General features: G+C 39.6%; 1 protein-coding gene across 4 annotated transcripts in view; it reads right to left on the bottom strand.

Moving 5' to 3' along the window:
• Positions 1–1,732: 1,732 nt before the first annotated feature.
• The window catches only part of grik1a (glutamate receptor, ionotropic, kainate 1a), a 39,930-nt gene continuing 18,570 nt past the window's right edge, over positions 1,733–23,092 (bottom strand). The window contains exons 8-18 of one of the 4 annotated variants that reach the window (XM_088088377.1): positions 22,546–22,653; positions 22,219–22,263; positions 17,504–17,620; positions 16,863–17,066; positions 15,537–15,760; positions 14,703–14,821; positions 12,892–13,109; positions 11,135–11,360; positions 8,067–8,317; positions 7,170–7,338; positions 4,051–4,190 (exon numbers count right to left, since the gene is read on the bottom strand). In XM_088088377.1, coding sequence (XP_087944503.1) covers positions 7,213–7,338; positions 8,067–8,317; positions 11,135–11,360; positions 12,892–13,109; positions 14,703–14,821; positions 15,537–15,760; positions 16,863–17,066; positions 17,504–17,620; positions 22,219–22,263; positions 22,546–22,653 — 1,638 coding nt within the window. In that variant the 3' untranslated portion in view covers positions 4,051–4,190; positions 7,170–7,212. Of the gene's footprint in view, positions 4,191–7,169; positions 7,339–8,066; positions 8,318–11,134; positions 11,361–12,891; positions 13,110–14,702; positions 14,822–15,536; positions 15,761–16,862; positions 17,067–17,503; positions 17,621–22,218; positions 22,264–22,545; positions 22,654–23,092 lie in introns of all 4 variants that reach the window. The other 3 variants (XM_088088379.1, XM_042498776.2, XM_088088378.1) reach the window with 3 other exon arrangements.

The raw sequence follows: 23,092 nt of genomic DNA, 5'->3' as shown, positions 1-23,092 counted from the left end.
TCATCAAGTCTCCTGTAGTGGAATTGACATTTAACATAACTCCTATCATGGTGGCCCACCAGCAGATGGAGACATAAAATACTAATATGCATTCATTGTTCAAAATAAGAAAAATATTTCAAATATCGGCAGAAATCAGCATGTCGGCCGATTCCGATTTTTAATTTTAAAACCAATACATGCTGATATCGATGATATACTTATATTTGTGCACCCCTAGCCTAAACATAATAATAATGATACTACTACTAATAATAATAATAAGAAGAAGAAGCAGAAGAAGAAGAAGAATTAGTAGTAGTATTGTATACATTGATTTTCAAGAATGGATCTAAAAGGAGGCATAAAGAAGCAGGCTCTGCAGTTCTTTGGAAAGAATTACTGTTCAGGGTTTCCTCATGATTTGATTAACTTTAATATTCTGAAGTTTTATATCCATGAGGCCAGTTCACCTGCACACCAGCAGATGAGAGCATTGCTCCTGAATTATTTACAACCAGGCTTTCAGATGGCAGGAGAGGAAGAAAGACACACACACTCGCGCTCAGACAAACAGAGAGAGAGAGATAAATGACGCTCTGCACCTCCAAGAGTCCTCCTCCTCCTCATTTGTCTTCATTGACAGGCTGTTGACACACACCTGCCTTATCAGCCCGAGAGACTGTTCATCTTATTGTGATGGATGGGACACACTCAAACGTCTGCCACTCTTTTACGTTGGAGTCATAGTTTTGATTTGAGTCTTCTGTATGTACAGTTGAGAGCCTCGTGCAGTGAACCAGACTTAACAGGTTTGAGGGATCTATATGTGAGATTTAAGAAACATAAAACTGCACAACAAGAGTATTACAAGTGCTCTCTGATGTAGAATGCATTTCTATAATGCAGCTGGCTTTATACAACAAATTTTATTCCAGCTAAATTTATCTCTATTGAGATTTTCAATGCTTTGCTGACCTTTTCTTCAAGTGGACTCAATAAAAGCAATATACCGCCCCATTTTGGACACATTTAAAATGTCAACCACCACCTCTCCATCATGCTTTCCCTGGACTTTTCAGTCAATCTCTTTCCCTTCATCTGTGCAAGAGAGGTATAGAAGTACGGATCATAATCTCTGACCTTCTTACTGACGGCACAAACAAACAGATGCAGCTATCCTTTTATCTCTCCCCATTTCTCTTTCACCTCTCCCAGCAGTGCCAAGGTTGAGGGCTCTACGTTTCAGGATCATCAGGACAAATAATAGTTTCAGTGGGTGAAACAAGCAGGGGCATGAACACAGGTGAAGCATCGCCCCACAGAAGAATATTGTTCAGGTGAGGTCGTTTTAGGTTAGTAAGAAGAAGGAGTGTCCTGCGCAGCCGTGCAGAATGCCAAGGCCAGAGTTGTAATCCATGGCCTCATTCATGATGGATTAGATAATGATAAAAAAAAAAATGCTGCCTTGGTTTTGATTAAGAATTATGGGGTTGGGAGATTAGAGACAACCAAACACTATTACATTGGACTGAGCCCAATCCCAGAATTAATCTGAATACCAAAAAAGAGAAAACTCATTACATGGAGAGATTAAGAAAAGCTCGGTCCAATTCTCTCAGGATGCACACAAACCAGTGCACACTATCCACCGAGAGAAATGTCTCAACAAAACCTCTGACTCCAGTGATTTATTAAGCATTTATATCCATTTATTGCTCCTTCCGGTTTGAAATGTCATTGCATTAGCTGGTAAATGCTAGGTCAGGTTTAAAAGTCCTGACATTATTGATAATGAATTTTATTAAGACTTAATTCTTAGGGTGCTCCATTAACATCCAGCTTTCTATTTCCCCAGTATAGATAACCTTTGGTCATGTTGACATTTGTGTGTGTTGCTGAATGATTGCATTCTGTGCTTGATTCCGATTTTACTTACGGCAGTAGTTAAAAAAAAAAAAAAATCCGGAACACTGAATTGCTGGCTTCAATAGGATTTTCTGAAAGAACATGTAGTGTACATCAAGTTTACTGACAGAGTACATGGCAGGTGCACAGTAAGACTGAAGGGGAAGTACACGCTGATAGAGAGAAGAGATTAAACTGGTTGGGTGAGAGGTGGCAGCGAAACACAGAGCATGAGTGAACTCTTCTTCTCTGATTAATTTCTTTCACCCTGAGGTGACACAGTCTTGAGGACAAAGGGAAGCTCCTAATGTAGCATCAAGCTCAGAACGCAGTGGAAGCTGTATAGGACTGTCCATTTAATATATTACTGATTACTCTGCATTCGTGCTGCCGAGAATTAATTGTGTCTCTGAATTTGTAAATGAATCAAACAAAATCACATTTTAAAATACATTTTTATAAAGATAATTACTTCCAAAATATAGGTTTTATGTTAAAGGGATAGAATCATAAATACGTATTTTTCCTCTTACCTGTGGTGCTTTTTATTGATCTAAATTATTTTGGTGTGAGCTGCTCAGTTGTTGTGAGCAGTTTCATGTAGGAACTATTTCTAATTCATATCGAACTACGCTCACAAACCACATCACCACACAGAAGGAAACGTGTATATAACATTAGAGCTTTGCCGAGGAGGACGCCATTAATGTTTACATCTTGCACTGTCAAGAGCATGAGCCTCTCGTTCATAAGTAGATGCACTCAGGCAAGTGTACTTTGGTAGAAAAAAGTAGTTCCTACATGAAAATGCTCACAACAAGGTCTGTGGATTACCTTAAGTAACCAGGCACTGACCTCTGGAAAGACACATTAATGTAGATTTTTTTTAAATGTATCTTTTTGGCACTTTGGGGACCACAAGTCGCGTGAAATCCAGTCCTATTACATTGAAGAGAAGGCGGAAAATTTCCACAACTGATACCTCAAACACTCAACAACTCACAACAAAACAATTAAGATTGATAAATAGCACTGCATGTAAGAGGAAAAATATGCAGTTTTGATTTTGGGGTGAACTGTCCATTTAACATTTGAGTTTTTGTCTATTGATCAGAATTCCACACCATCATAAATCATAATGCACCTTAACATCTGTTTGTAAGTAAGCTATATAACAGTAAGCTGTACAATATTATTAATATAAGCTTTCCACTTGTTTAAGTGCACACATCCAATGAGATCCACTGTCACTACTGGGAGACAAGATCTCCCCTCAGGCTTTCAAACTGCGAAGAGAAAAAAAATGACTTATTGAAAAACAAGGCTGTTACTCCCAGGGGAACAAGGAAATTGTCTTTGACCTCCCGAGAATTTCATGCATTAAAAAAACTGCTTCTCATTTTCTCCTTTCCTTCTCACCGTATCATATCCTTTCTCTGATGCACAGACAGAAATATTTCATGATCGCAAGCATTTGTGAGGCTGTGTGTGTGTGTGTGTGTGTGTGTGTGTTGGGGGAGGGGGCAGCTGGTTTCTGTCAGTGATTTTGGTGCTTGAAGGATATAAAACAGTAGGTATGTTCCTGACTTTTCTTAGAGGTCCTTATCTCTTTTCACTGGCCAGAGTTGGCTCAGCAATCCACTTCTGAAGCTATTCTGCTGCCTGCCAGTAGGCACAAACACAAAGACAATTGCTCAAACACGCCGCTGCCAAGGGTAAACAACAACACAAGCAATTAGGACAACAGCTTAAAAAATGCAAAAGTCTTTTTTACTCTGAAAATCAGTGAAATTGTCATACATTTACACAATGGGAGTATCTATAAAGTGTGCAGATTCAACTCTGCAGACTGCTCAGAACAGTGAACTACAGACATGAGGGAACAGCAATGTTTTTTATACGATGAGAGAGCTCTTGTTCTCATAGTCGTCACCTCTTTTAACATTATTAATGTTGATACAAGGCCAAGACTTTGTAAACTACATCTACAGTATAACACTAATGTATTATCCAGACACATAAAGACAGGGGTGACGGGGAAACAGCTTCATGTCATTCTCTGGCTCACAAACAAAGTGAAAAGTGATCAAACAGCAGTCTCTGATCTAAGTTCCATCAGTGCTTGGATTGAAGGCTCACGTGCTGGAGTCCCGCCTCGCTCCCTCCCTCTTTGCAGTGAGTTTGGGTTGACAGAGGACGCAAGCTGTCCTTGCTCCGCTGTGCGGTCGCGACCTCCTCCGGACGCCTTTGTAACACTGCAGGGAAATACCCATTTCCTCCATCAGGGCGCTAAAAGACACACACTGCCAGAGAGAACAACAGTTAAAGGCCTGGGTTAATACACTAATAAAGCTGATTTCCAGTAAAGTCATATGACCTTTTTAACTATGGCCATGATTTTAAAGGCTGGATCAACTAATAGGGAACTGTTGGATACAGCAATAACTGAAAGCTTTTACTAATTTAACTTTAAACCTAAGGCAATGACATTTGATTAGTTAGCAGTGGCTTCTAGAAGCTCGCCCGCAGCTGAATGGGAGCAGACAGCCAATTACTGCAGGTCAGCTCTAAAGCCTCACCAGGAAAACACCAGAAATGACAAAACGCACACAAAATATAAATCGATCAAAAAGAGTTGTAAAAGACTTGTAAACTCTGTTGTCTCATCATAAAATCCAATTACACAGACAAGAGATGAAGGACAATGTCTGCTGTGCAACATCGTAATGCAGGAAGCTATGAATTCATAATATGGTAATTATTTGAAATTATCAAAGAGAGGGCCATCTGAAATGAGGAGCCCCGGGCTTATTTGATTTTGCAGAATAATACATCGCATTGAACTCATTAATCTTCGATCATGTTTATTTGCCTTTTATTTTGCTCTCCTCCAGAGGGGGTGCTCGCTGAATTTATTTTGCAAATTATCATTCACGGCACAAAGTCATCCCCTTTTTTATCTGTTGGTCTTTGCATCCAAGGACCATAGAAGGTCTTCTTTCATCCTCAGGCTTTGCCTTAGGCTTCTCAAACGAATGTGGCTTCCTGCAGAGTTTCCCACAAATACCAGTAACACTGTATCATTGCAGAAAACCTACCTGGTACCAGCCTCTAAAGATGGAGATAAAGGTAATAGCAATTCCATTCATATATCTTTTGGGCTGGGTAGAACACCAAAAAAAAAACTAAACCCTACTGAGTTATCTAATAAGAACTAAATCTCATATGACCTTCATAAAGCAAGATTACAGTTAAATAGGCTTACTTCAGTAAATGATTCATTAAACAGGTTCAAATTAGTTTGACCTTTTACTTTTGGCTTAGAAAGAGAGTCAAAGAAGTCAAATAAAAATCCAAGAAAGAAATGTGCACATCTCTTTGGGCAGATATATTTTTCAGTCTTTTCTAGAGATGCTTGTAACTAAAATTAACAGTTTGACATCAGAAATGTGTCAAAAGAAGAATTAATGATTCTTGCCACCTGACTGTCCCAATGTTAATATTTGAGATTACATTTGAACACAAAAACAATCAAACTCATTGCTGATTCCATTTTTTTCTCCATTTACTTATTTATTTAGTGACCACCATAGTTATGTAATGTTCACTGATTTAACACCCTATAAAGGGGATGCAACCCAAATAAAGAATTCCATTATGTTATTTCCATGGCTTAGTAGAGTTTAATTAATATTTGTGAATGAGAGTGACTTTCTCTCAAAGCCAGATACATAAAGTCTGAAGCTGCTCCATAGACAATAGATGGAGCCTGACTTTGTGGACCCACAGTCTGTTTTCTTTATATACCCAAATGAGCTTTACTTGATTTCAGTGTTTTCAGTTCTTAAATAGAAAATGCTCCCATATACTCAGAAAATTTCCTTGGGTGCCCTCAGTGTCATCTACAACATCTCAATTAATTGTATGTTTACATGTTCATTCTTTCCTTTCCTTTTTTACATGTTCAAAATAAATTTCAGTTCAGTTCAGTTCACTTCATTTCAATTCGATTCGATTCAATTCGATTCGATTCAATTGTCTATGGAGCAGCTCCAGACTTAATAAGACTATTATTGAAGACATCACACATTTGAGTTTAAGCACTCTAATTAGAACATTCAGAGAGAACTGTTCATGTTCACAAATATTTTTGGAATGTCTTAAACCATAGAAATAACAGGTATGAATTTTTAAAATGGGCGTAGTTCTCATTTAATGACAGGATCAATAGTTCTTCTTTATGGTGGTTAATATTTGCAATGACAAATTGAATATTTTCATGGAGAATTTTACCACATTTTGGAGAAGGATGAAGGTCAGTCCTGGGGAGCATGGAAGACCTTGAAAGTCAGAATCCCTCTGTGATCCCTCATTACTTCAGTTAAAATGTTCTGCAGTCAGCAGAAGTTATTTATGAAATTACAACTGTGTTTTTGGCTTTGGATCTGCGTCAGGGGACATCTTAACTCGAACACGTTATTCCATCACTGTTATCCCAAATTTCAGACGACCAAACCAGTCTACCAGCGAGCTTAATGAGGAAGAAAATATTCAAATAACTTTTCCTATCTTTTGATTTCCCAAAAGGCATTCAGAGTCTGCCTCTAAAGTATTCACAAATGCCTCCTGAGACTTCACTGAATGACGTAAAACTTGATGGAAGGATACTTAAGTGCAGGCGAGAGAACAGCAGGGCACCGCCGCAGAGCTCTGCACTGTTTATATGAACTTCAATGCCACATTTTTCAAACTATCTTGGATTTTAATAAATGCATGCTAAAAAGGACACAAATAGGTGACTCACACGTTTCATATAAATACTTGCAACTTTCAAAAAAGCCTCCAGATGTCCTGAGTGTTTTTCCTAATTAGAGTTTGTATTTTTAGGCTTTCATTAGTAAAGTGCTCCTTACATGCTGTGTAACAAGAGCATGCAAATAAGACGGGGTGGTCTCTTGTGTAGCAGAAATGCCTGCATGAAGGTGAGGTGGATTCTCTTCATATAACAAGTTTGTTAGTTCTTAGGAAAGTTAGTTAGGAAAGATTGCTGAACTATACCCATTTACACAGTATAAAATCACACAGTAACCATATTAAAATCTGGCCTTAGCAGAAAAGACATACATTGAAACCAGTTCAAACCATTAGAAAAAGGGACATGGTGGGATGAGCATGAGGGTCAGATATTGGAGGTAAAATGGTTATTGGGACTGGCTGACACAGGTGCTGATAAATGGGGTATTTTCAGGAGGGAGCAGACAGAAGAGCAGCTAGTTACAAACCTATCGTCTAGACTGTGTGTGTGCTGTAAATGTGCTGCCATGGCTACTCTGTGTCATCTCCGAGTAGCCTGCCGCTCTCCAGATCAGTAGATAAGGAGGTGCCAGAGGAGGAGGTGGAGCCACGCCGCTGGAACTGACGGGACTGCACCCCATAAAAAAAACAAAAGGCCTGACGCGAGCATGCATGGGAAAAAAAGAATGGAGGAGAAAACAGAAAGAGATAAAAAGACGTAAACGTAACGTAACGTAAGTGACACAGAAAAGAAAAAAACAGAAAATAAGACAGAAAAGCAAGGCAACAAAAAACGAATCATGTGAATGGTTCTTTTTTGTAACAAAAAAGCAGGTAAGTTCAAGCATTAATCATGTGTGACATACTTTGGGCATGTGAGAAAAAAATAAAGCTACATAAATAACAGTGAGTGAATTGTTTAATTTCCTGTCATTTGGCGCTGCCAGCTCTTCTTTACCGTATTTAATGTGGTGTTTGCTGTGTAGGACTGTCAGACAGTGATAAGTCAGAAATTCATCTTGTTCCTTACTGTTGTTAACACCACCAAGTGCAAATAAGATTTTGAATACATTTTGACTGAGCAAACAACATCTGACAAGCCCTTCTATAGTTAGAAAATATTAATTAGTATGCGACAAAGAAAAACTAAGCAAAACATTTCTCATCCTCAGCCTCTGTGTGAGATGTGTGAGAATAAATTAGCAGGAATATAATTTTTTCTTAAAATACTTGTGACACTGGACAACCTACATTTAATGAATCCTCTCTTCAACAACGCTTTAAAACAAACTTCTCATTATGAATGAGACTTTTCCCTTTGAGTGTAACCTTTAATTGGTCATCATCACTCTGCAACAGAACAGCAGTTGCTGGCCCTCACTCACCTCCTCGATGTCGGCGTTCCTGCGAGCCTTGTAGATGAACTCTCCGATAGCTACAAACACAGAGAGGACCAAACCAGCAGCCAAGACAATGAAGATGCCACCGATATTCTCTACACCCAGAGCATTGGCCTCCTTGTTGTCCTCTTCTGGACAGCCATTGCCTCTCCACCACTTCTCCTTCATCATGTGCAGCTTCCCTTCCTCCTGCAGCTGAAGGATGGCAATGGTCACTTTGTCCCTGTATGGAGATCCTCAAGACGGCAAATAGAAAGACATTAAATACAGAAAGAGAATTTAGAAAAATCTTTAAATGCCCCATTATTAAAATAAAGTATGGCAGCTATGCAGAAGGAACCGATCTGTTTACTTTGTTAACAGTATATTGGTGAAGAATGAGCATTTTCTACCGTGAACTTGGAGCCTTTGCTACAAAAAACAGAACTAACTGTGTGTGACAGGGAACATTAATCTACATGTATCTTGAGGATATAAAAGTCCAATTTGCATTTGTAATATTTCTCATTATTTAAATGTATTTTGGGTAACATCATCAAACAGACCGGAGATCAGGTGACTGCAGGAGACATGGATAGGGCCAAAGGAAGGAATTAAAACACTTTTAATAGGTTTGATAAGGCCCCCCAACTCCTTTACAGCATTCCCCAAAACTATCTGACAATCCAGAGCTTAAAAACATCCGGTACATTTAAGCCTGTTGATCAGAGGAGAGCTGAATAGATTCAGTTGTCAGCTCAGCTCAGTGCAGCCCAGGCACGGCTGCATCTGCCCCGAGGGCATCAGCCTAAGGGAGCTAAAGTGGTGTGCCACTCAACTGTGTTTTAGTTCTTAAGCACATCTTTAACCTAAACCTGAACCTCTATGGAGTTCCTGTGCTATGGAAAACCCCCAGCCAAACACACCAAACAACACCAAACAACTAAAATTGTCCTGGGGTAATTGGAGGGAAAGAGTCAAGCTATGACTGCCCCCTGCAGTTTCCCTTCTGGCTAGATATTGAGGTGCAGGGTGGCATCATTTTCCTGGTTTAGCATCATGGTTTTTTTTTTATTTCTTTATTTGGTTTTAAGGCCACGTTAACTGACCTGCTCTAGACTACACTCTCAGAGGAACAGGTTGACGCTCCTATAGGAGCTGCATCACAGGTGTCCACCTTTCTTTCTTCTTGTTCATCCTTCACATCTCTTGCTTTTAGATACAGCTTGCCGTGGTTGGAAAGAGGTTGAATACAAACAAATGATGTGGGCCGGACCACCTGCAGCTCAACATCAACTCGACTGGATGCCCTCTTGAGGAGTGCCAACTTAACTTTCTGCAGAGGATCTGTCCCCTGCAGTAACTATGGTGCAGATACTCCTCCACTCCGTGGTGGCCATCATTATATCCTTCATAGAAGTGTTCAGGGTGAGAACAGCTGGCAACCCTAGAATCAACAAGCTTGTTAAGAGGGTTGGCTCAGTGGTGTGACTGAAACTTGATTCTGTTTGGTAGAGGTGTGTCAGATGATAACTGGCATTGCCTATCACCCCCCTGCAAGCCATCCTTACATCTGCTTGAGTTCTACAGGAAGTGCTTTGTATCCTCCTCCCCCTGCTGCTTGGAGAAGCCTCACAACCTTTGAACTCTGGCTTTTGTTAAATGTTACTTTTTTTGTATATTATTGTATTTGTAATTGCACTTCTTCCACTGTAAAACCGCATCCTCCACTATTGCATATTGTATCAGCAATCCTTCGTACAACTATTTCCTGTCCATATATATTTCATGATTCTATATTGTTATGGCCACAGCCAACCCTCATGCCATAATTTAGCCTTTCTTGTAGCTGTATGTATGGAAATAAAGATGTGTGGTCCCCTGCATCGGATTGGCACCTCCTGCTAAAGTGTGGGCATCCCCCGGGGAGGCATTCAGTCTGGCTCCTCCAATCCAAAGGGTGCAGCTTGGATCCAGACTCTACATATGCCTAGCCAGCCCATAATTTGAGCTGCTGAAACTTTCTGCTCGTGTGCCTCTCATTTTTGTTTCTATGGATATTGTTATCTATTGAATCAGTATTTGGTCGAAACTATCTGAGGTACTCTCTTAGCTACGTAGGGGACTGGGCAGGGGGCAGGTTTTAAAAACTGACAGAGCACTCACGAAGGAGAACTCCTTTGTTGGTGACTCTAGGTGTAGGATGGGTGTGGCCCCACCCTCATTATTCCTATTGTGGTAGCCATACATTTTAATGTATGCCCTGTATTTGCCACCATATGCAGGTGTGGAGAATGTCCTAAGCAAAGACAGGTTGTGCTCAGCAAAACTACTCTAGCTTAAAATAAATATTTTGAACTGGCTCTACATTTTAAAAAAATCATCTTGTGAGCAAAGGAGAAAACACAAGAGAGAGTCAAGATGTTAAGCACTGCTTAAGTAAACATGCGCCTGCAGACATGGTCCAGCAGGTTGACTTGCTTCCAGGTTCAGTTCTCAATCCAGCAAATTGGACAGAAACCTCACATGTACATTCACAGTAAACAGCTAGTGAAGAATTTGGATGGAAGTGCCTTTGAATCTTCAGGTTACAGGATAGTATCTCTGTACTTGAACTCCTGAAGAATGAAAATGCAAATTCCAAATATATTTCTGTTAAAACTTATCAACAGAATTTTCAGAGGGCCTTTCCTACATTTTAATATTCTCAAAAGTATGCATATGAGTGTCATTTCTGGTTACACTTGTCTGTGGCTTGTTTTAACTGAGCCAAGTGTGGGCAGTCTACCATAGAGAAACAAGCAGGGAATGCCAGAAAGTTCACACTATCATTTAAGAGTCTCTCTGTGTTGAAGTTACAAGGACAACTCCAAAATTTTCTTTCAAAGCAAAATGTAAAAGACATTTTGGTTTCTGTTTCAATATATGCAGATTCTTTTTAAATGACTGCTCCATTACAGTATCAAGACATTAAAAAGTGTTTTCTTTCTTTGGGGCTTTCCATGCTCCACTGACTTAAAAGGATGGTGATTGTGAGGGGGGAACCTACAGACACTAGCCCCCATTCTTCTTACCGATAGGTGTTCCCACTCCGTAGCCCTTGGAGTCTATGAGACCTCCGATCTGTGTGAGGTTGCAGTTTCTCTGGCTGATGTACTCAATGCTGGTGGACTCCATCAGCATGGCATAGTCTGTCGTTAGGACCCGGGTGATGCCCTCTCGATTGTTCTTAACCAATGCAGTGTTCTTCCGGCTGCTCATAAATGCCCACATCTTCTCATAGGTCGAGATCTTTGATTTCTACCAAAGGAGTCAAACAGGCAGAAGTTGGTGAGAAGTGTTAAATATATTTCATATACTACCATACATAAATATAAGTTTAACAGCAAGATGTCTGGGACTCTATTTGTTTTTGAGTGTGTCTTGCATGTGCGTTTCTCCTTGCTCAGTCAGAGAAAATGGGACAGCTGTGTTCTAAATCTCCTCCAGCTGATTCAATTTGTTCGAGCCATCAACACAGCCTGCTTCTTCCTATCCAGGCAGCGGTAATCACTGGCTGCAATCTGGGAGGATAAAGCCCTGCACGGATCACCCCTGCTGAGCCACCAGGATGCAAGGGGAGTGGGTGGCGGGTGGGGGAAGGAAGTGACAGCCCTGCCCGAGGACTACTCGATACATTATATAATACAAACTAAAAAGTTATATGCATTACTTCAACTGAGACGCCTCAAAATGCAAATACAAGTAGTCTTAAGATGTACCTTCTCCACTTTCCATCACTCTTGATGCATCTACATCGCCTTACTTTAAAGTAAATGCAAGTCTTTTTCTCTGCCTCCATCTTTAGATTTTTTCTTTTACATGGGAAGTCTGGCAGAGATTCAGGATGGAGGGAGCAGCTGAGCAAACCCTCCAGTTTAGTATAAGGGAAGGTGTGGCAGAATACAAATTAAGTGGTGAATTTTCCCAAATGACCAGAAATTTATTAGAGATGAATACACACTATTAAGGCTGTCGTTTGAACATATACCAACAAAAAGTACTGCATGATTAATAGAAACACTCATGTAATCATGAGTCAGTACTTCGTGTATAACCCATGTAAGAGGGAGGGCTGCGACCAGTGTGCTCACAGGAGTAAAGGAGGACGCAGTAAAAAAGACCCAAAGTCTGCGTGAGCCGGATGGTTGGGGCTGTGGAAGGGTCAAACAGCACAGGACTCTCCACAAGAAGACCACTGTTTGGGATCATGCAAAACTAAGTGAACTTTGAGTTATTTTAAGGCACATTGTCACCACGTTTCTTTATGTTAAGTATGTACCTCTACTTTAAGGGGGTAACAACATTCATAAGGTACTAATTCACAAGATATACAAACCACTGCATATGTTGCACTATTGAGACAATGGTGTCCAGTGTATGTTTTTACTATTGACTAATTTGGTATCTAAATAACCTGAGGTATTTGTGTTATATATACAAATATAAAATCACAGCATAACTCAATCACATTAATGTGGTCAACAGGAGTAATCACAGACTATTAACTGATTTGAAATGAAAACTATTTTTTTCTCACATTCTAAAAGCTCTGAATTATGATTTCATTCAGATAAATGATACTACATATGAATGGGGGCTTTTATTTGACCTCTGCTGTAATATTTATAAAATTCACTATGTGTATAGCATAATTTGACAGGATCTACAACTTGAAATGAACTTTAGACAAAGTAAACAGGCACTTCTTCGTGGTAATTTCGACTATTACTTTTTTATGCTGTGATTTTGCTCAAGTTGAAAGCTAATTTAGAGGTTACATCAGTTGTACCTTGAAGAAGGTCATGGTTGATCCATCCCTCACCGCCCCATATTCAATCCTAGTCTGCTTCGCCAGATCGTCTGCTGAGTCGATGGGTGCATCCATTCGTTCCACAGTGAGAAAGGCAGCCAAGTTGGCCGTGTAGGAGGAGATGATGATTAAGGTAAAGAACCACCAGATACCCCCGACTATACGAGTAGAGAGAGCCTTAGGCATCAGCTCCGAGCCTGAAAGCAAAGAGATGAGTGTTACAAAAGGTTAAAAAGTAGCCTGAATCAGTACGTGATGAGTATAGTGCATCCAGAACAGTTAGAACAGCAGTCTGTGTGCGAACTATTACTAGACAATCTTAAAAGCACTAAATGGAAAAGAATCTATATTCTTTTAAAGAAAAATAAAGTCCAAATGGAATTATCTTAATGGCAGGATTCACATCACAGCTCCAATTGGATTTTCACCTCAGCTCTAAATGATGAATTGTGCACCTATTCACTTGTTTAGTCTAAAACACAAAGATGCAAAAAAAGAGGTCATTGTGAAAAAACAAATATAATAGAACAAGTGTAAATTTGAAAAATTAAATGTGACAGACAAAATAAAGCTGAACAAAAGAAAGTGAGGAAACACATCATGCCAGAACCATAATGAAACATAAAACTGAAAAAACACAAAAAACGAAATGAGCTCCATTATTTATCTTTTACTTTCTGTGCAGAGAAAGGAGCAATGAAAAACAAGATGACTGTGATTATTTACCACATTTAATGTGCCTGGTTTGAAACATTTATGTCTATTTTTAAACCCTTTTTCCACTCGTAGTGAAAAATTGCTACACTTTTACTGATTCTGGAGAGTTGATTTAACGGCCACGCATCCAAGGTAGCAGTTATTCTCAGGCACCGCAACCAGCTGAGTACTCAAGGTCACAGTCAACTACCACCCGCTAGGTTGCACACATCACAAGGCATCAACATTGTTAATGATCTATACTGTTGCATTTCTTAAGAATTGATACATTTGACAAAATGAAGCTTTCCGTCACCATTTTGTTGTGGACTGCTGTTTTCAGGAGGTCTATTGGCTGTCCAATCAGGCATTCTGGACTTATCCTGCCCAAATCTCCTGCCTCAAGGGAGGTCAAGTCCCCACAAAGTGACACATGATTGTTATTACAGGGTACGGTTGCAATTAATGGGTACTGGACCCAGGCTACATGGAAAGGGCATTCACAGAAAACAGGAGGCGAATATTGATGTTTTGAATTAAACAGCTTAGCGCAGAGTTTACAGCGCCAGCACAGGGAGTTTATTAAACAGCTCTGCAGAGACATTGGCCTCTGCTAATAGTAGTCCTTTAAACCTGCAATAACTTATTAGAATCATGCTTCTGACCACCTGAGAAATGTAAGTCTGATAATCAGTCTCCTTTTATCTCTAAACTGGCCTCTAATATAACTCCAGAAGGCTATGTCTGTTATTTTAGCTGCTAAATACTTCACTGTGCTCACTGGCTAGTCACTAACTTGGTCTGCCTCCACTGTTTGGTGCTTCATTAGGTAGTGTACAGGGAGGCTTGTTAAAGAGACTGGTGTGAGAGTGGTGACAGTGACCAAAAAATCCAAAACAGTAAAGTTGTGAGCAATTAAACCAAAATGTAAAAAAAAAGCAAAGGTTTGTGACTAGGAGCAGTAGAGACTGACCTCTTGGGAAAAACAACAGCATCAGTTTATCAGCGAGAGTCACAAAATGACAAATCTTCACATATATAAACACGCAACATGAAAATATGGCTTATAATTGCTTTGACTGCCCTCTAAATACCTTGCCGCATGAGAGCTCCAACGCCAAACCAGAAACTGTTGAGTAATGTGAAATTGTTCTGTATTAGAGTTGAGGATGGGTTGCATGGATGTGGGTTATACCACTCGTATGGAGTGAACCTGCAAGACAATAAAAGAACAGACAGAGAAATATATGAAAGGAAAATTGCAATAACAGAAGGAAAGATGAAAAATATAAACAGGCAAATCCTCCTCTATGTACTGTAGCAAAGCTGCATGAGGGGAATACTGGTCACGCACTTAACTTCAGTACAGGCTTCTTATTTATTTGGGTGCAATCTACACTTCACATTTGATTTGCATTTTGATTTTCACAGAAATACATAGCTCAGTTACAGGTTGCTAGGTGCAACCTGTTGAAGGGGGTGTTAAAACACTATCTGAGAGGGAGCTGAGGGGCGAGCTTACAATTACTCCCAGCTACTAAACAAGCACAACCAAAGTCAGCCTGGCAGCTGACACGCAGCAAAGTATAATTTTAGTTATTTCAGAATACCAATGCAAAATTAGAAATTTGCTGAAGTACAGTCGTGCCAGTTCCAGACTAGTTGTGATTCTTGTCATGTGAATATGATGCAAGAGGCATGACTCTGCGTATTGTTTCCAAATGCTCAGTGCTGGCACCTTCTCCCATTTTCTTATCTTTTGCACTTTCGGATTATTGACAAAAGAGCTTGTGGCAAAGCTGACCCTGGCTGTGGACAGCTCAGTCACCATTTATGTTTCCTACAGGATATACCTGCAGCAACCCTTTAGATTTTTCCATCCCATTGTACATCATTTCGTTATAACAAACATCCACCCATCCTCTTACCTGGCAATCACAAAGAGCACACAGCTAACTCCTGTGCAGGCCAGCAGCACGTACATCCAGATGTCCGGAGACAGGGGATTAAGGAAGGAGAATACGCCTGGATTGGTGCCGTTGGGTTTGCGGTACAGAATGCTTATTCCTAAGGTCATGAAGGGCTTGGAGAAGTCAATGACTTTCTCTCTAACGTATGTAATGGTCAAAGGGGCCACAGCAAGGTCTGCAACCTTAAAAAGCAAAAAGATCAAGTAAGATACCACAGGTAAAACGAGCACTCCTTAAGGTTACATATGGCTTCTTCCAGTATCAATCAATCTTATTAACAAATGTCTGTGTTTCAATATCCCAACAAAATGAAAAACTTGTTACATTTTTGTATGAACACTTGAACAGACAGCAAAAGAAATATAACTTTTTTTTGACAAAAATTTGACAAATGGTGTGTTGGATTAGAATCACTGACTGGAAAAATAACAGATTACCTTTCTGAGACTGGTGATAGAGTATGAGTGCAACATGCTTTGTTAAACCAAGAGGGAGGAGGTGGAGATTTAACTTATTTTAGATACAGCATTCCAAATTTCACCAGGTCTGAAGCAGATTAGTTATGAAGACAAATAAATACATTTAGGCAAGCGTTTCAGATAAATACTTCTGCTCCTCTACATTTTATGACAGTTTATACAAACGTATTATAAGCTCCTAAAATAGTTTAACAAAGCAATATTATTCATACAAGACTGAACCAGTGACCACCAAACTTTCTGGCTTGTAACCTCTTACAAAAGAAAAGCAGTGTTTAGCTGGCGCTCCTAGTCACGTTTCATATCACGTGAGTTGTTAGCAGATCCACAAAAGAGAGAGATTTCTATATCCAATATTTCACAAAAAAAATTAGAAAAAAAAACCTTTGGAGGGCCCTGACTTTGAGGTTGGGAACCACAACACTAAAGAACCTGTGTAAAATAGCTCAAACTAGCACAAACCTGACCATTTACATCGAATAAATGTAAGTACTGATGCAACAATACAAATCAAATAATGTCATATAAATTTAAAAAACAGTTTCAGTGGATGTTTTTCTGCCAAGTGAGTACCTTTACTATAATTGAAGTACATGTTGCTGATAATACTTCTGTGCTTTTCCTTAAATTTTAAATGCAGTATTTTTGCATTGTAGTATTTGTAATTATGCTGAAGTAATTGGTTAACATGGTGGCCAAATTCATAAAACCAAAAAGCCAGGGTTGTGCCCAAATGTCCCTCATTAATCTGATATACCCTCTTCTACCTGTAAACAAGAACTCTAGTGTGACTGCTGTTACTCACATGGTCAATCAGCTCCCGCACCATCCCGTTCCACTCTCCCTTATCATTCTGGGCGCCGTATTTCCCATCAGCCACCAGTCTGACTTCATACGTAAAACCCAAGATATTGGAGAGCTCTTTCAAAAGGTCCAGACAGTAACCTTCATAACGATCGTTCCCAATCAGCTCCTTGTCAGACTTTTTGTGCATCACATATGGATTTTCCTGTACAGCACAAGAAAACACTGTATTTCACAGTTTTCAAGGCATATATTCGTTAATCTGATTCAATTATTCCTATGCTGAATGCCATGTTAAACTCAACTGAACCTGTAGTCTAAAACTTGAGGATGCTTTACTACTTTGTTGATTCTCAGAGCTAATAGGATGAGTGGCAAAATGTCTAAACAGATCCAGTGGTCTTTCTTGATTAATGTCTGAATATGACTTTGAAGAATGCATTTTCTCTAAGTTACATTTTCTCTGTGTGCATCAATGACAAAAAATGTGAAAATACAAATTTAAACTATCCAGCTCAGCAAAAATTACCTCCTCCCTTCTCACTGTATTTCCTTCTGTTGTCCCCCTGTCTGTGTCTACACATCCCATATGCACTCCCCTCCTTCTGCCCATGCTGTCCTCTGTTTAACCTTCCTCCTCACCAGTATCGTGGTGACAATAAGAGTCCTGTTAGCCAGAGAGTCTGTCACATTGTTATTCTTGTCTCGGTTGGACTTCTCCGTCAGGTTCATTCCCCTGTACGAGTTCCACACAGCAATCTGGAAAGGCAAACAGGGTTTTAGATTTATTGATACTCATTTTGTGCTTTGACCAGAAGAGGTACCATGGGGGACAAAATTGAAGTGTATAGAAGTTTACTTCTGGTAGAGCTTTGAGATAATTAATGATCACTGACACATGTTGGTGTTGAAGGAAATTAGTTATTCTTATTATCTCTCACACCAAATAGAGGCTGATTTAGTCTCTAAGTCTTAACAGGATACTAGAAATTGCTCTGATATGCTGCATATTAGTCATATTTTCTGATTCGTCGAACAGAAAAATGAAAAAGAAGTGTGGTTAAAAGACACTCCTGGCTCATTTTCAACCTTCTGCTCCATTCACTATCCTACAACGTTTCCCTTTGCTCCACGTTGCTCTCATGATTCTAGGCAAAATGCTAAAAAAAATCAATTTTATGTACAGTGAATATGAAATTTTAGAAGTAATTTGTTACAACAGCGCTGCTGATTGTGTAAGTCAGGTAGAAGTTTAAAGATATTCTGGAACAAACCGATATTTTTACTGCTGTGTGCAGTTATTTATCTCACTCTCAAGTATTGAACATTATGTGCAGCCTGATCAATCAAGGTGTGGCTTTTTTAACAATAAATGTGAGGAGAGCAATTTCTTCATGATGAATTATGGTCTTTGGATTGGCATGGACATCTGTTAGCATTTGTATTTTTTTTATCCCTTTTGAATCTGTAAAATACACGTATATCAAAAATCGTATGTTAGATAACCTGTTTTGAGTATATTATTACCTAAATTTTGAGCTAAAACAACAGGAAGATTAGTTGACTCGTAATCTGCAACAATTAAAATGTTGAAATTCATTGTATTACAAACATGTCCAGGATTCAGTCATTAGGATTAATAAACTGAATATCTTCAGTTTTTTGAATGTTGGTGACATTACATTGGGCTTCAAGAAATCATTTTTTCCCTGACATTTTATAAACCAAATGCTAATTGAAAAAATAATCCACAGAACAACTGACAATGAAAAAAATTATTATTTGCAGCCCTACTTGTGTATTATGGTGAGGAGTTGGAAATCACAGCACAGCACAGGGATGGTATGAATGACTAAGAGCAGGATCAGATAGCGTTTGGGGGGATGGAGTATGACATGGTGTCTGCCATCCGTCCTGTCGCAGTAACTGTGAATGAGAGTGTCCGGTTCATCGGACCAGGCGGTATAATCCAGACAGTTATCAGATTAGAACAGGCGTCTGGCAGCTGGATTTCGACCCTTTCAAATCCCCTCAACTGGTTAAGAGCTGAACAAAGGTCAAGGGGCGCAGAACATTGATGCAATAAAGTTAAGTGTATTAAATGATCAAGCATCATTATTAAGAGAGAACTTAAGCTTTCATCCTCTTTCGGTTTTCAGTCTGTGAACAGAAAGTCATGATTTGGGGTATTTTCAGTCAGAAACAATGGCCCGTTCATAAGAGGATGAGTAGTAGTGAACGCATCAGTACCTCTTATTAAACCGAGCACTACATAAGGTCTTATTTTTCACAATTTATTTTGCAGAAAATGGCTATGTGGGATTACCTTTTGGAAAAGATAACATGCTTTTCACTCCCCATTACGTTCTATCTTATTCTGTTCAGCCAGTCATACAGACTGACAGAAAATGTGCTCACTTATAGCCTCGCTAAAAGCACTCCATATCTCCACCGTAGCACTTTAGCAAGGGTCCACTCTGTGCGGCAGTCCATAAATCTGCCTTATCTCTCGACGCCGCAGATGAGGAACACAGTGAATGGGGTTGGATTTAATTAATTGTATTGTCCCCAATCTCAAAGATAAATGGGCCGAGTGAGAGCAATATTTTTGGAAGTGTGGAGGGTATTTTGGTCCCAGATACCGCGCAGTTTCACGTAATCCAGCTCATGTTGTAGATCAGTGTTATTTTGGGAAAAATCCTCCTCTCAGAAATATCAACTGCACGATTAGTCAGTTTGAAGTTTAAGTAATATAGTAATCTGACCCAGCCAATGAGATCAATGCTAAAATATAGCCTCGGACTACTGCATGGCACACAGTCATCATCTTTTAAACCCCAAAGTCAAGGATTTACTGTGTATAGCCTTGCAAATTTATCATGCATACCAGAGTGGCTCCCAACAACAAAGTGTGCTATAAAAACTGACAGGAATTCTCTCTTATACGCTGGGAGTAAAATGTTATCTATGAATCCTAAAGCTCATCTCCATCCAGAACCAAATCAGACTGGAAAACCGTTACCACAGAGAGGGAGACTTACTGAGCCAAGCCAAGAAATCTGAGTGGAAAGGGGAAAAAAATATTTCTAGAAAGTCAACAACTTTAAGAGAAATTACTTCATTTCCTGGGAGACTTTCACTTTGTTTAGGCCCATCATCCTCTTCAGAGTGTATTTAACACTCCAGTGCCCAAGAACTAACACGACTGCAACGGACTGATAATTCATTTTTCCATGACCATAAAGTCAAGCCTTTTATGTGATGTGCTTACCATGTTGTGGTATTTCGTCTGAGGGGAGGCTTTTGAGGGCTAAAAGTACTGAATGGAATCAAAATTACAGTATAAATCACTGCCTCTGCACCTTGACAGCTGCTGCCTGCCTCCATACCTGTCTGTCTGACAACTGAAGCAGACGGAGAGGAAGAACTTTGCCAACTTCTGACGGTAAACTATGTGTTTGATGGGGATGAATTAATTCAACATTCCGTCTTTCACTCAATAAATACTTGGTTTGAAGCTGATAAGCAGAGGTGGTAAAGTAGAGAATATTTAATTTGCGCTTTGCTGTTTACCGTGTTTTTTGTGAGACTAAATTAAAAGGTTAGCAACAAAGCTAATACGCTTATGTATTTACTTTGTCTTTCACTTATGTAAGTTATTATGTTTTGTTGTCACTATATATTATGTTGTCTGATTTTCATAGGAGCTTAATGCAACATTCAGAACATTAATTAGCAGTTTTAACTATTTGCTATGTAGAGGTATAGTGGAATAATGGTGTCCTGAGCAGAGAATGAAGTCACACTCCCTCTGTGTGTGTTAAGTTATCTGTTATTGGTAATAAAGAGTCCCTTTGTGGGTATATGTGTTTACTGTGGACTCTTTGAAGATTGGCAAATGATCTTAAAAGAGATTTAAAGAAAAATTAAATCAGATATTGCCACCACTCTGCACTGCAGTCATACAGTGTTCACCGCTGATGACAGCATCCCAAATAGTGGCCTCATCACAGAAGCGAAACGCCCACCCTTCAGTTCCCCTTCAGTTGTTGGTGTTGTAAGCACTGTTTGCTCTACAAGCTCAGAAGGTGCCCTGGGCTTGGAATCTTATTTTCGTAGTAGCCTAACAGGCTTATTACATTAGTCACAGGATGTCTTGTGGCCCAAAAAGGCTTTTTCCTCCATTGACTTACATGACGAAAGAGATGTCTTTACACAGTGGATGCATTTCCTCAGCAACCTCTGCTAATGGACACGTTTCATTAACGGGACTTCATCCATTCAGTCCTATAACATTTGGAAAGTCTTGAAGAGCCACACGATTAAATCATTTTTATCCCCATTTAAGTTAGCATAGCAATAAACCGTAGGTATTCGGCTCAGCCAGTGGAAATTTCAATTGGCCTTGCTCTATCAGATCAGAACATCTGGGTAATTTTTTATCCTGTAGTTGAACTTTTTTTGGCTTTGTGTGCCACTACGCAACTTTCATAGGAGGGAACAGGGGCCCAGTTTTCTTCCTAAAACCCTGGGTTAGCCACGAGCCAGCTCAGACAGCTCAATGTTGAGAGCTGTGTGCAAACAACCTGAATCAGATTTTGAATCCTAGATAATCTTTAAATATCATATAGAGCTCAATAAAAAATATAAATAACCATAAAAAATGTAAAAGAAGCATAGATTTTGCTTTTAAAATGCAACTTAATTTGATATAGAAAAATCATTAGATAAAAATAGATTTGATACACACACAATCTCATTGATTTGAGCATTTAACTTGTGCCGTGACTGCAATCTGGTCCTCTCAATGCAACACTTGATGCCCGACTCCAGCTGTCATCATCTGCTCCCTCTTGGCTGCAGTTAAGTACTGCTAGTGTATATGATTCCCAGATTCCCATGAAAGTATGAGGGGAGTCTAACAGTTAAGTAAATTATAAGTAGTGGAGTAGAACTCTGCAAAAGTGAAGGATCGGGGAGTTAAAGTCCATTATTTCTTTGTTTCTCACAGCCAGCAGCTGTAGCATGACATTACATCAAGAGAAAGTGCAGGACTCACTTCTCACTTTCAGTGGAGGTATTGTTAAGTCTATTTAGACAAAGGGATATTTTTTATATATATTTTTTGCTGATAAAGTTTTGACAAGTGTCAGAACAATGCCTGGACCAAAACATTGGGAGAACTGAAATGTCAAATACATGGCATTGCTGTACACAAAATCAGTGAAGAGAAACAAGGTTGACAAGGCAAGGAGCACGGAGGTGCATGGCATACAGAGTGAGAAGAGAGGGGAGAAACGGCAGGGGGGTTGGGGGGGGGCAACAAGGCTTGGACCAAACATGGCACTGGCACAAACCTTGATCCACCTTTTCGTGAGGCGACTTCCGCCCTCCACAATACCCTTTTGAAAATGTGAAGAGGGTAACACGAAGCACAGACAGTGTGGAAAGAAATAATCAGTTGTTGCATTATAAATATTCATGACTGGACAAGTTTCAACCAAATAATAAATGTGTGGATGGAAAACAAATGGGAAACAAAATCTCTAAAGCACTTCTCTCTTTCTCACTCTCTCTCTCTGTCTCTCACATACACACACACACACATGCCTTAATGGAATGAATCAGCCAGTGGAAGCAGCATGAGAGTGGTGTAATTGGCTGTTTTAGGCCCCTGTGCTCACCCTGGCTGTGCCGTCCTCTTTGAGGCTGATGATGTCCAAATCAAAGTCTCTCCTCAGGCCATCTGTCTTATTAAGAACAATGTGCCCTGTCAGTCCATCCCACTGTGCCTACAGAGGAGTAACGCAGAGGGAGAGAGAAGTGGGAGATAGTCTCAAATGGCATCTGAGTGTGGAGCCTCATCGAAGCTCTGGAGCAGACTCCCAGGAGGAGAAGTGTAGGGGAGAGAGAAGGATATCAGTGTTGATGACAGACGGCTGGAAGATATCAGCTGAAGACTGGAAGACATCCACAGGTTGTTCTGCGGGCCATTTTCAATATGCATGAAAGTGTTTGTTCACTGAAGCAAAAATAACTACATGTGCATGCATGTTCATACTATCTTTATGGTAAATAATATTTAATTTGAGTTGCTATGGATGTTAGCATGCATGGTATATGGTGTAAATAGTAATAACTATTTTTTTCTTGTGGGTAGTTAATTCTCAGATCTGTACAAATTTTCATCTACATCATGTGGATACAATATATTTTACGGGCTGCTGTGCT

The sequence above is a fragment of the Plectropomus leopardus genome, chromosome 15 (assembly GCF_026936395.1).
Source record: "Plectropomus leopardus strain MGB_pleo_1.0 chromosome 15, ASM2693639v1, whole genome shotgun sequence".
Taxonomy (NCBI): domain Eukaryota; kingdom Metazoa; phylum Chordata; class Actinopteri; order Perciformes; family Serranidae; genus Plectropomus; species Plectropomus leopardus.
This window is presented reverse-complemented; position numbering and strand designations above follow the sequence as displayed.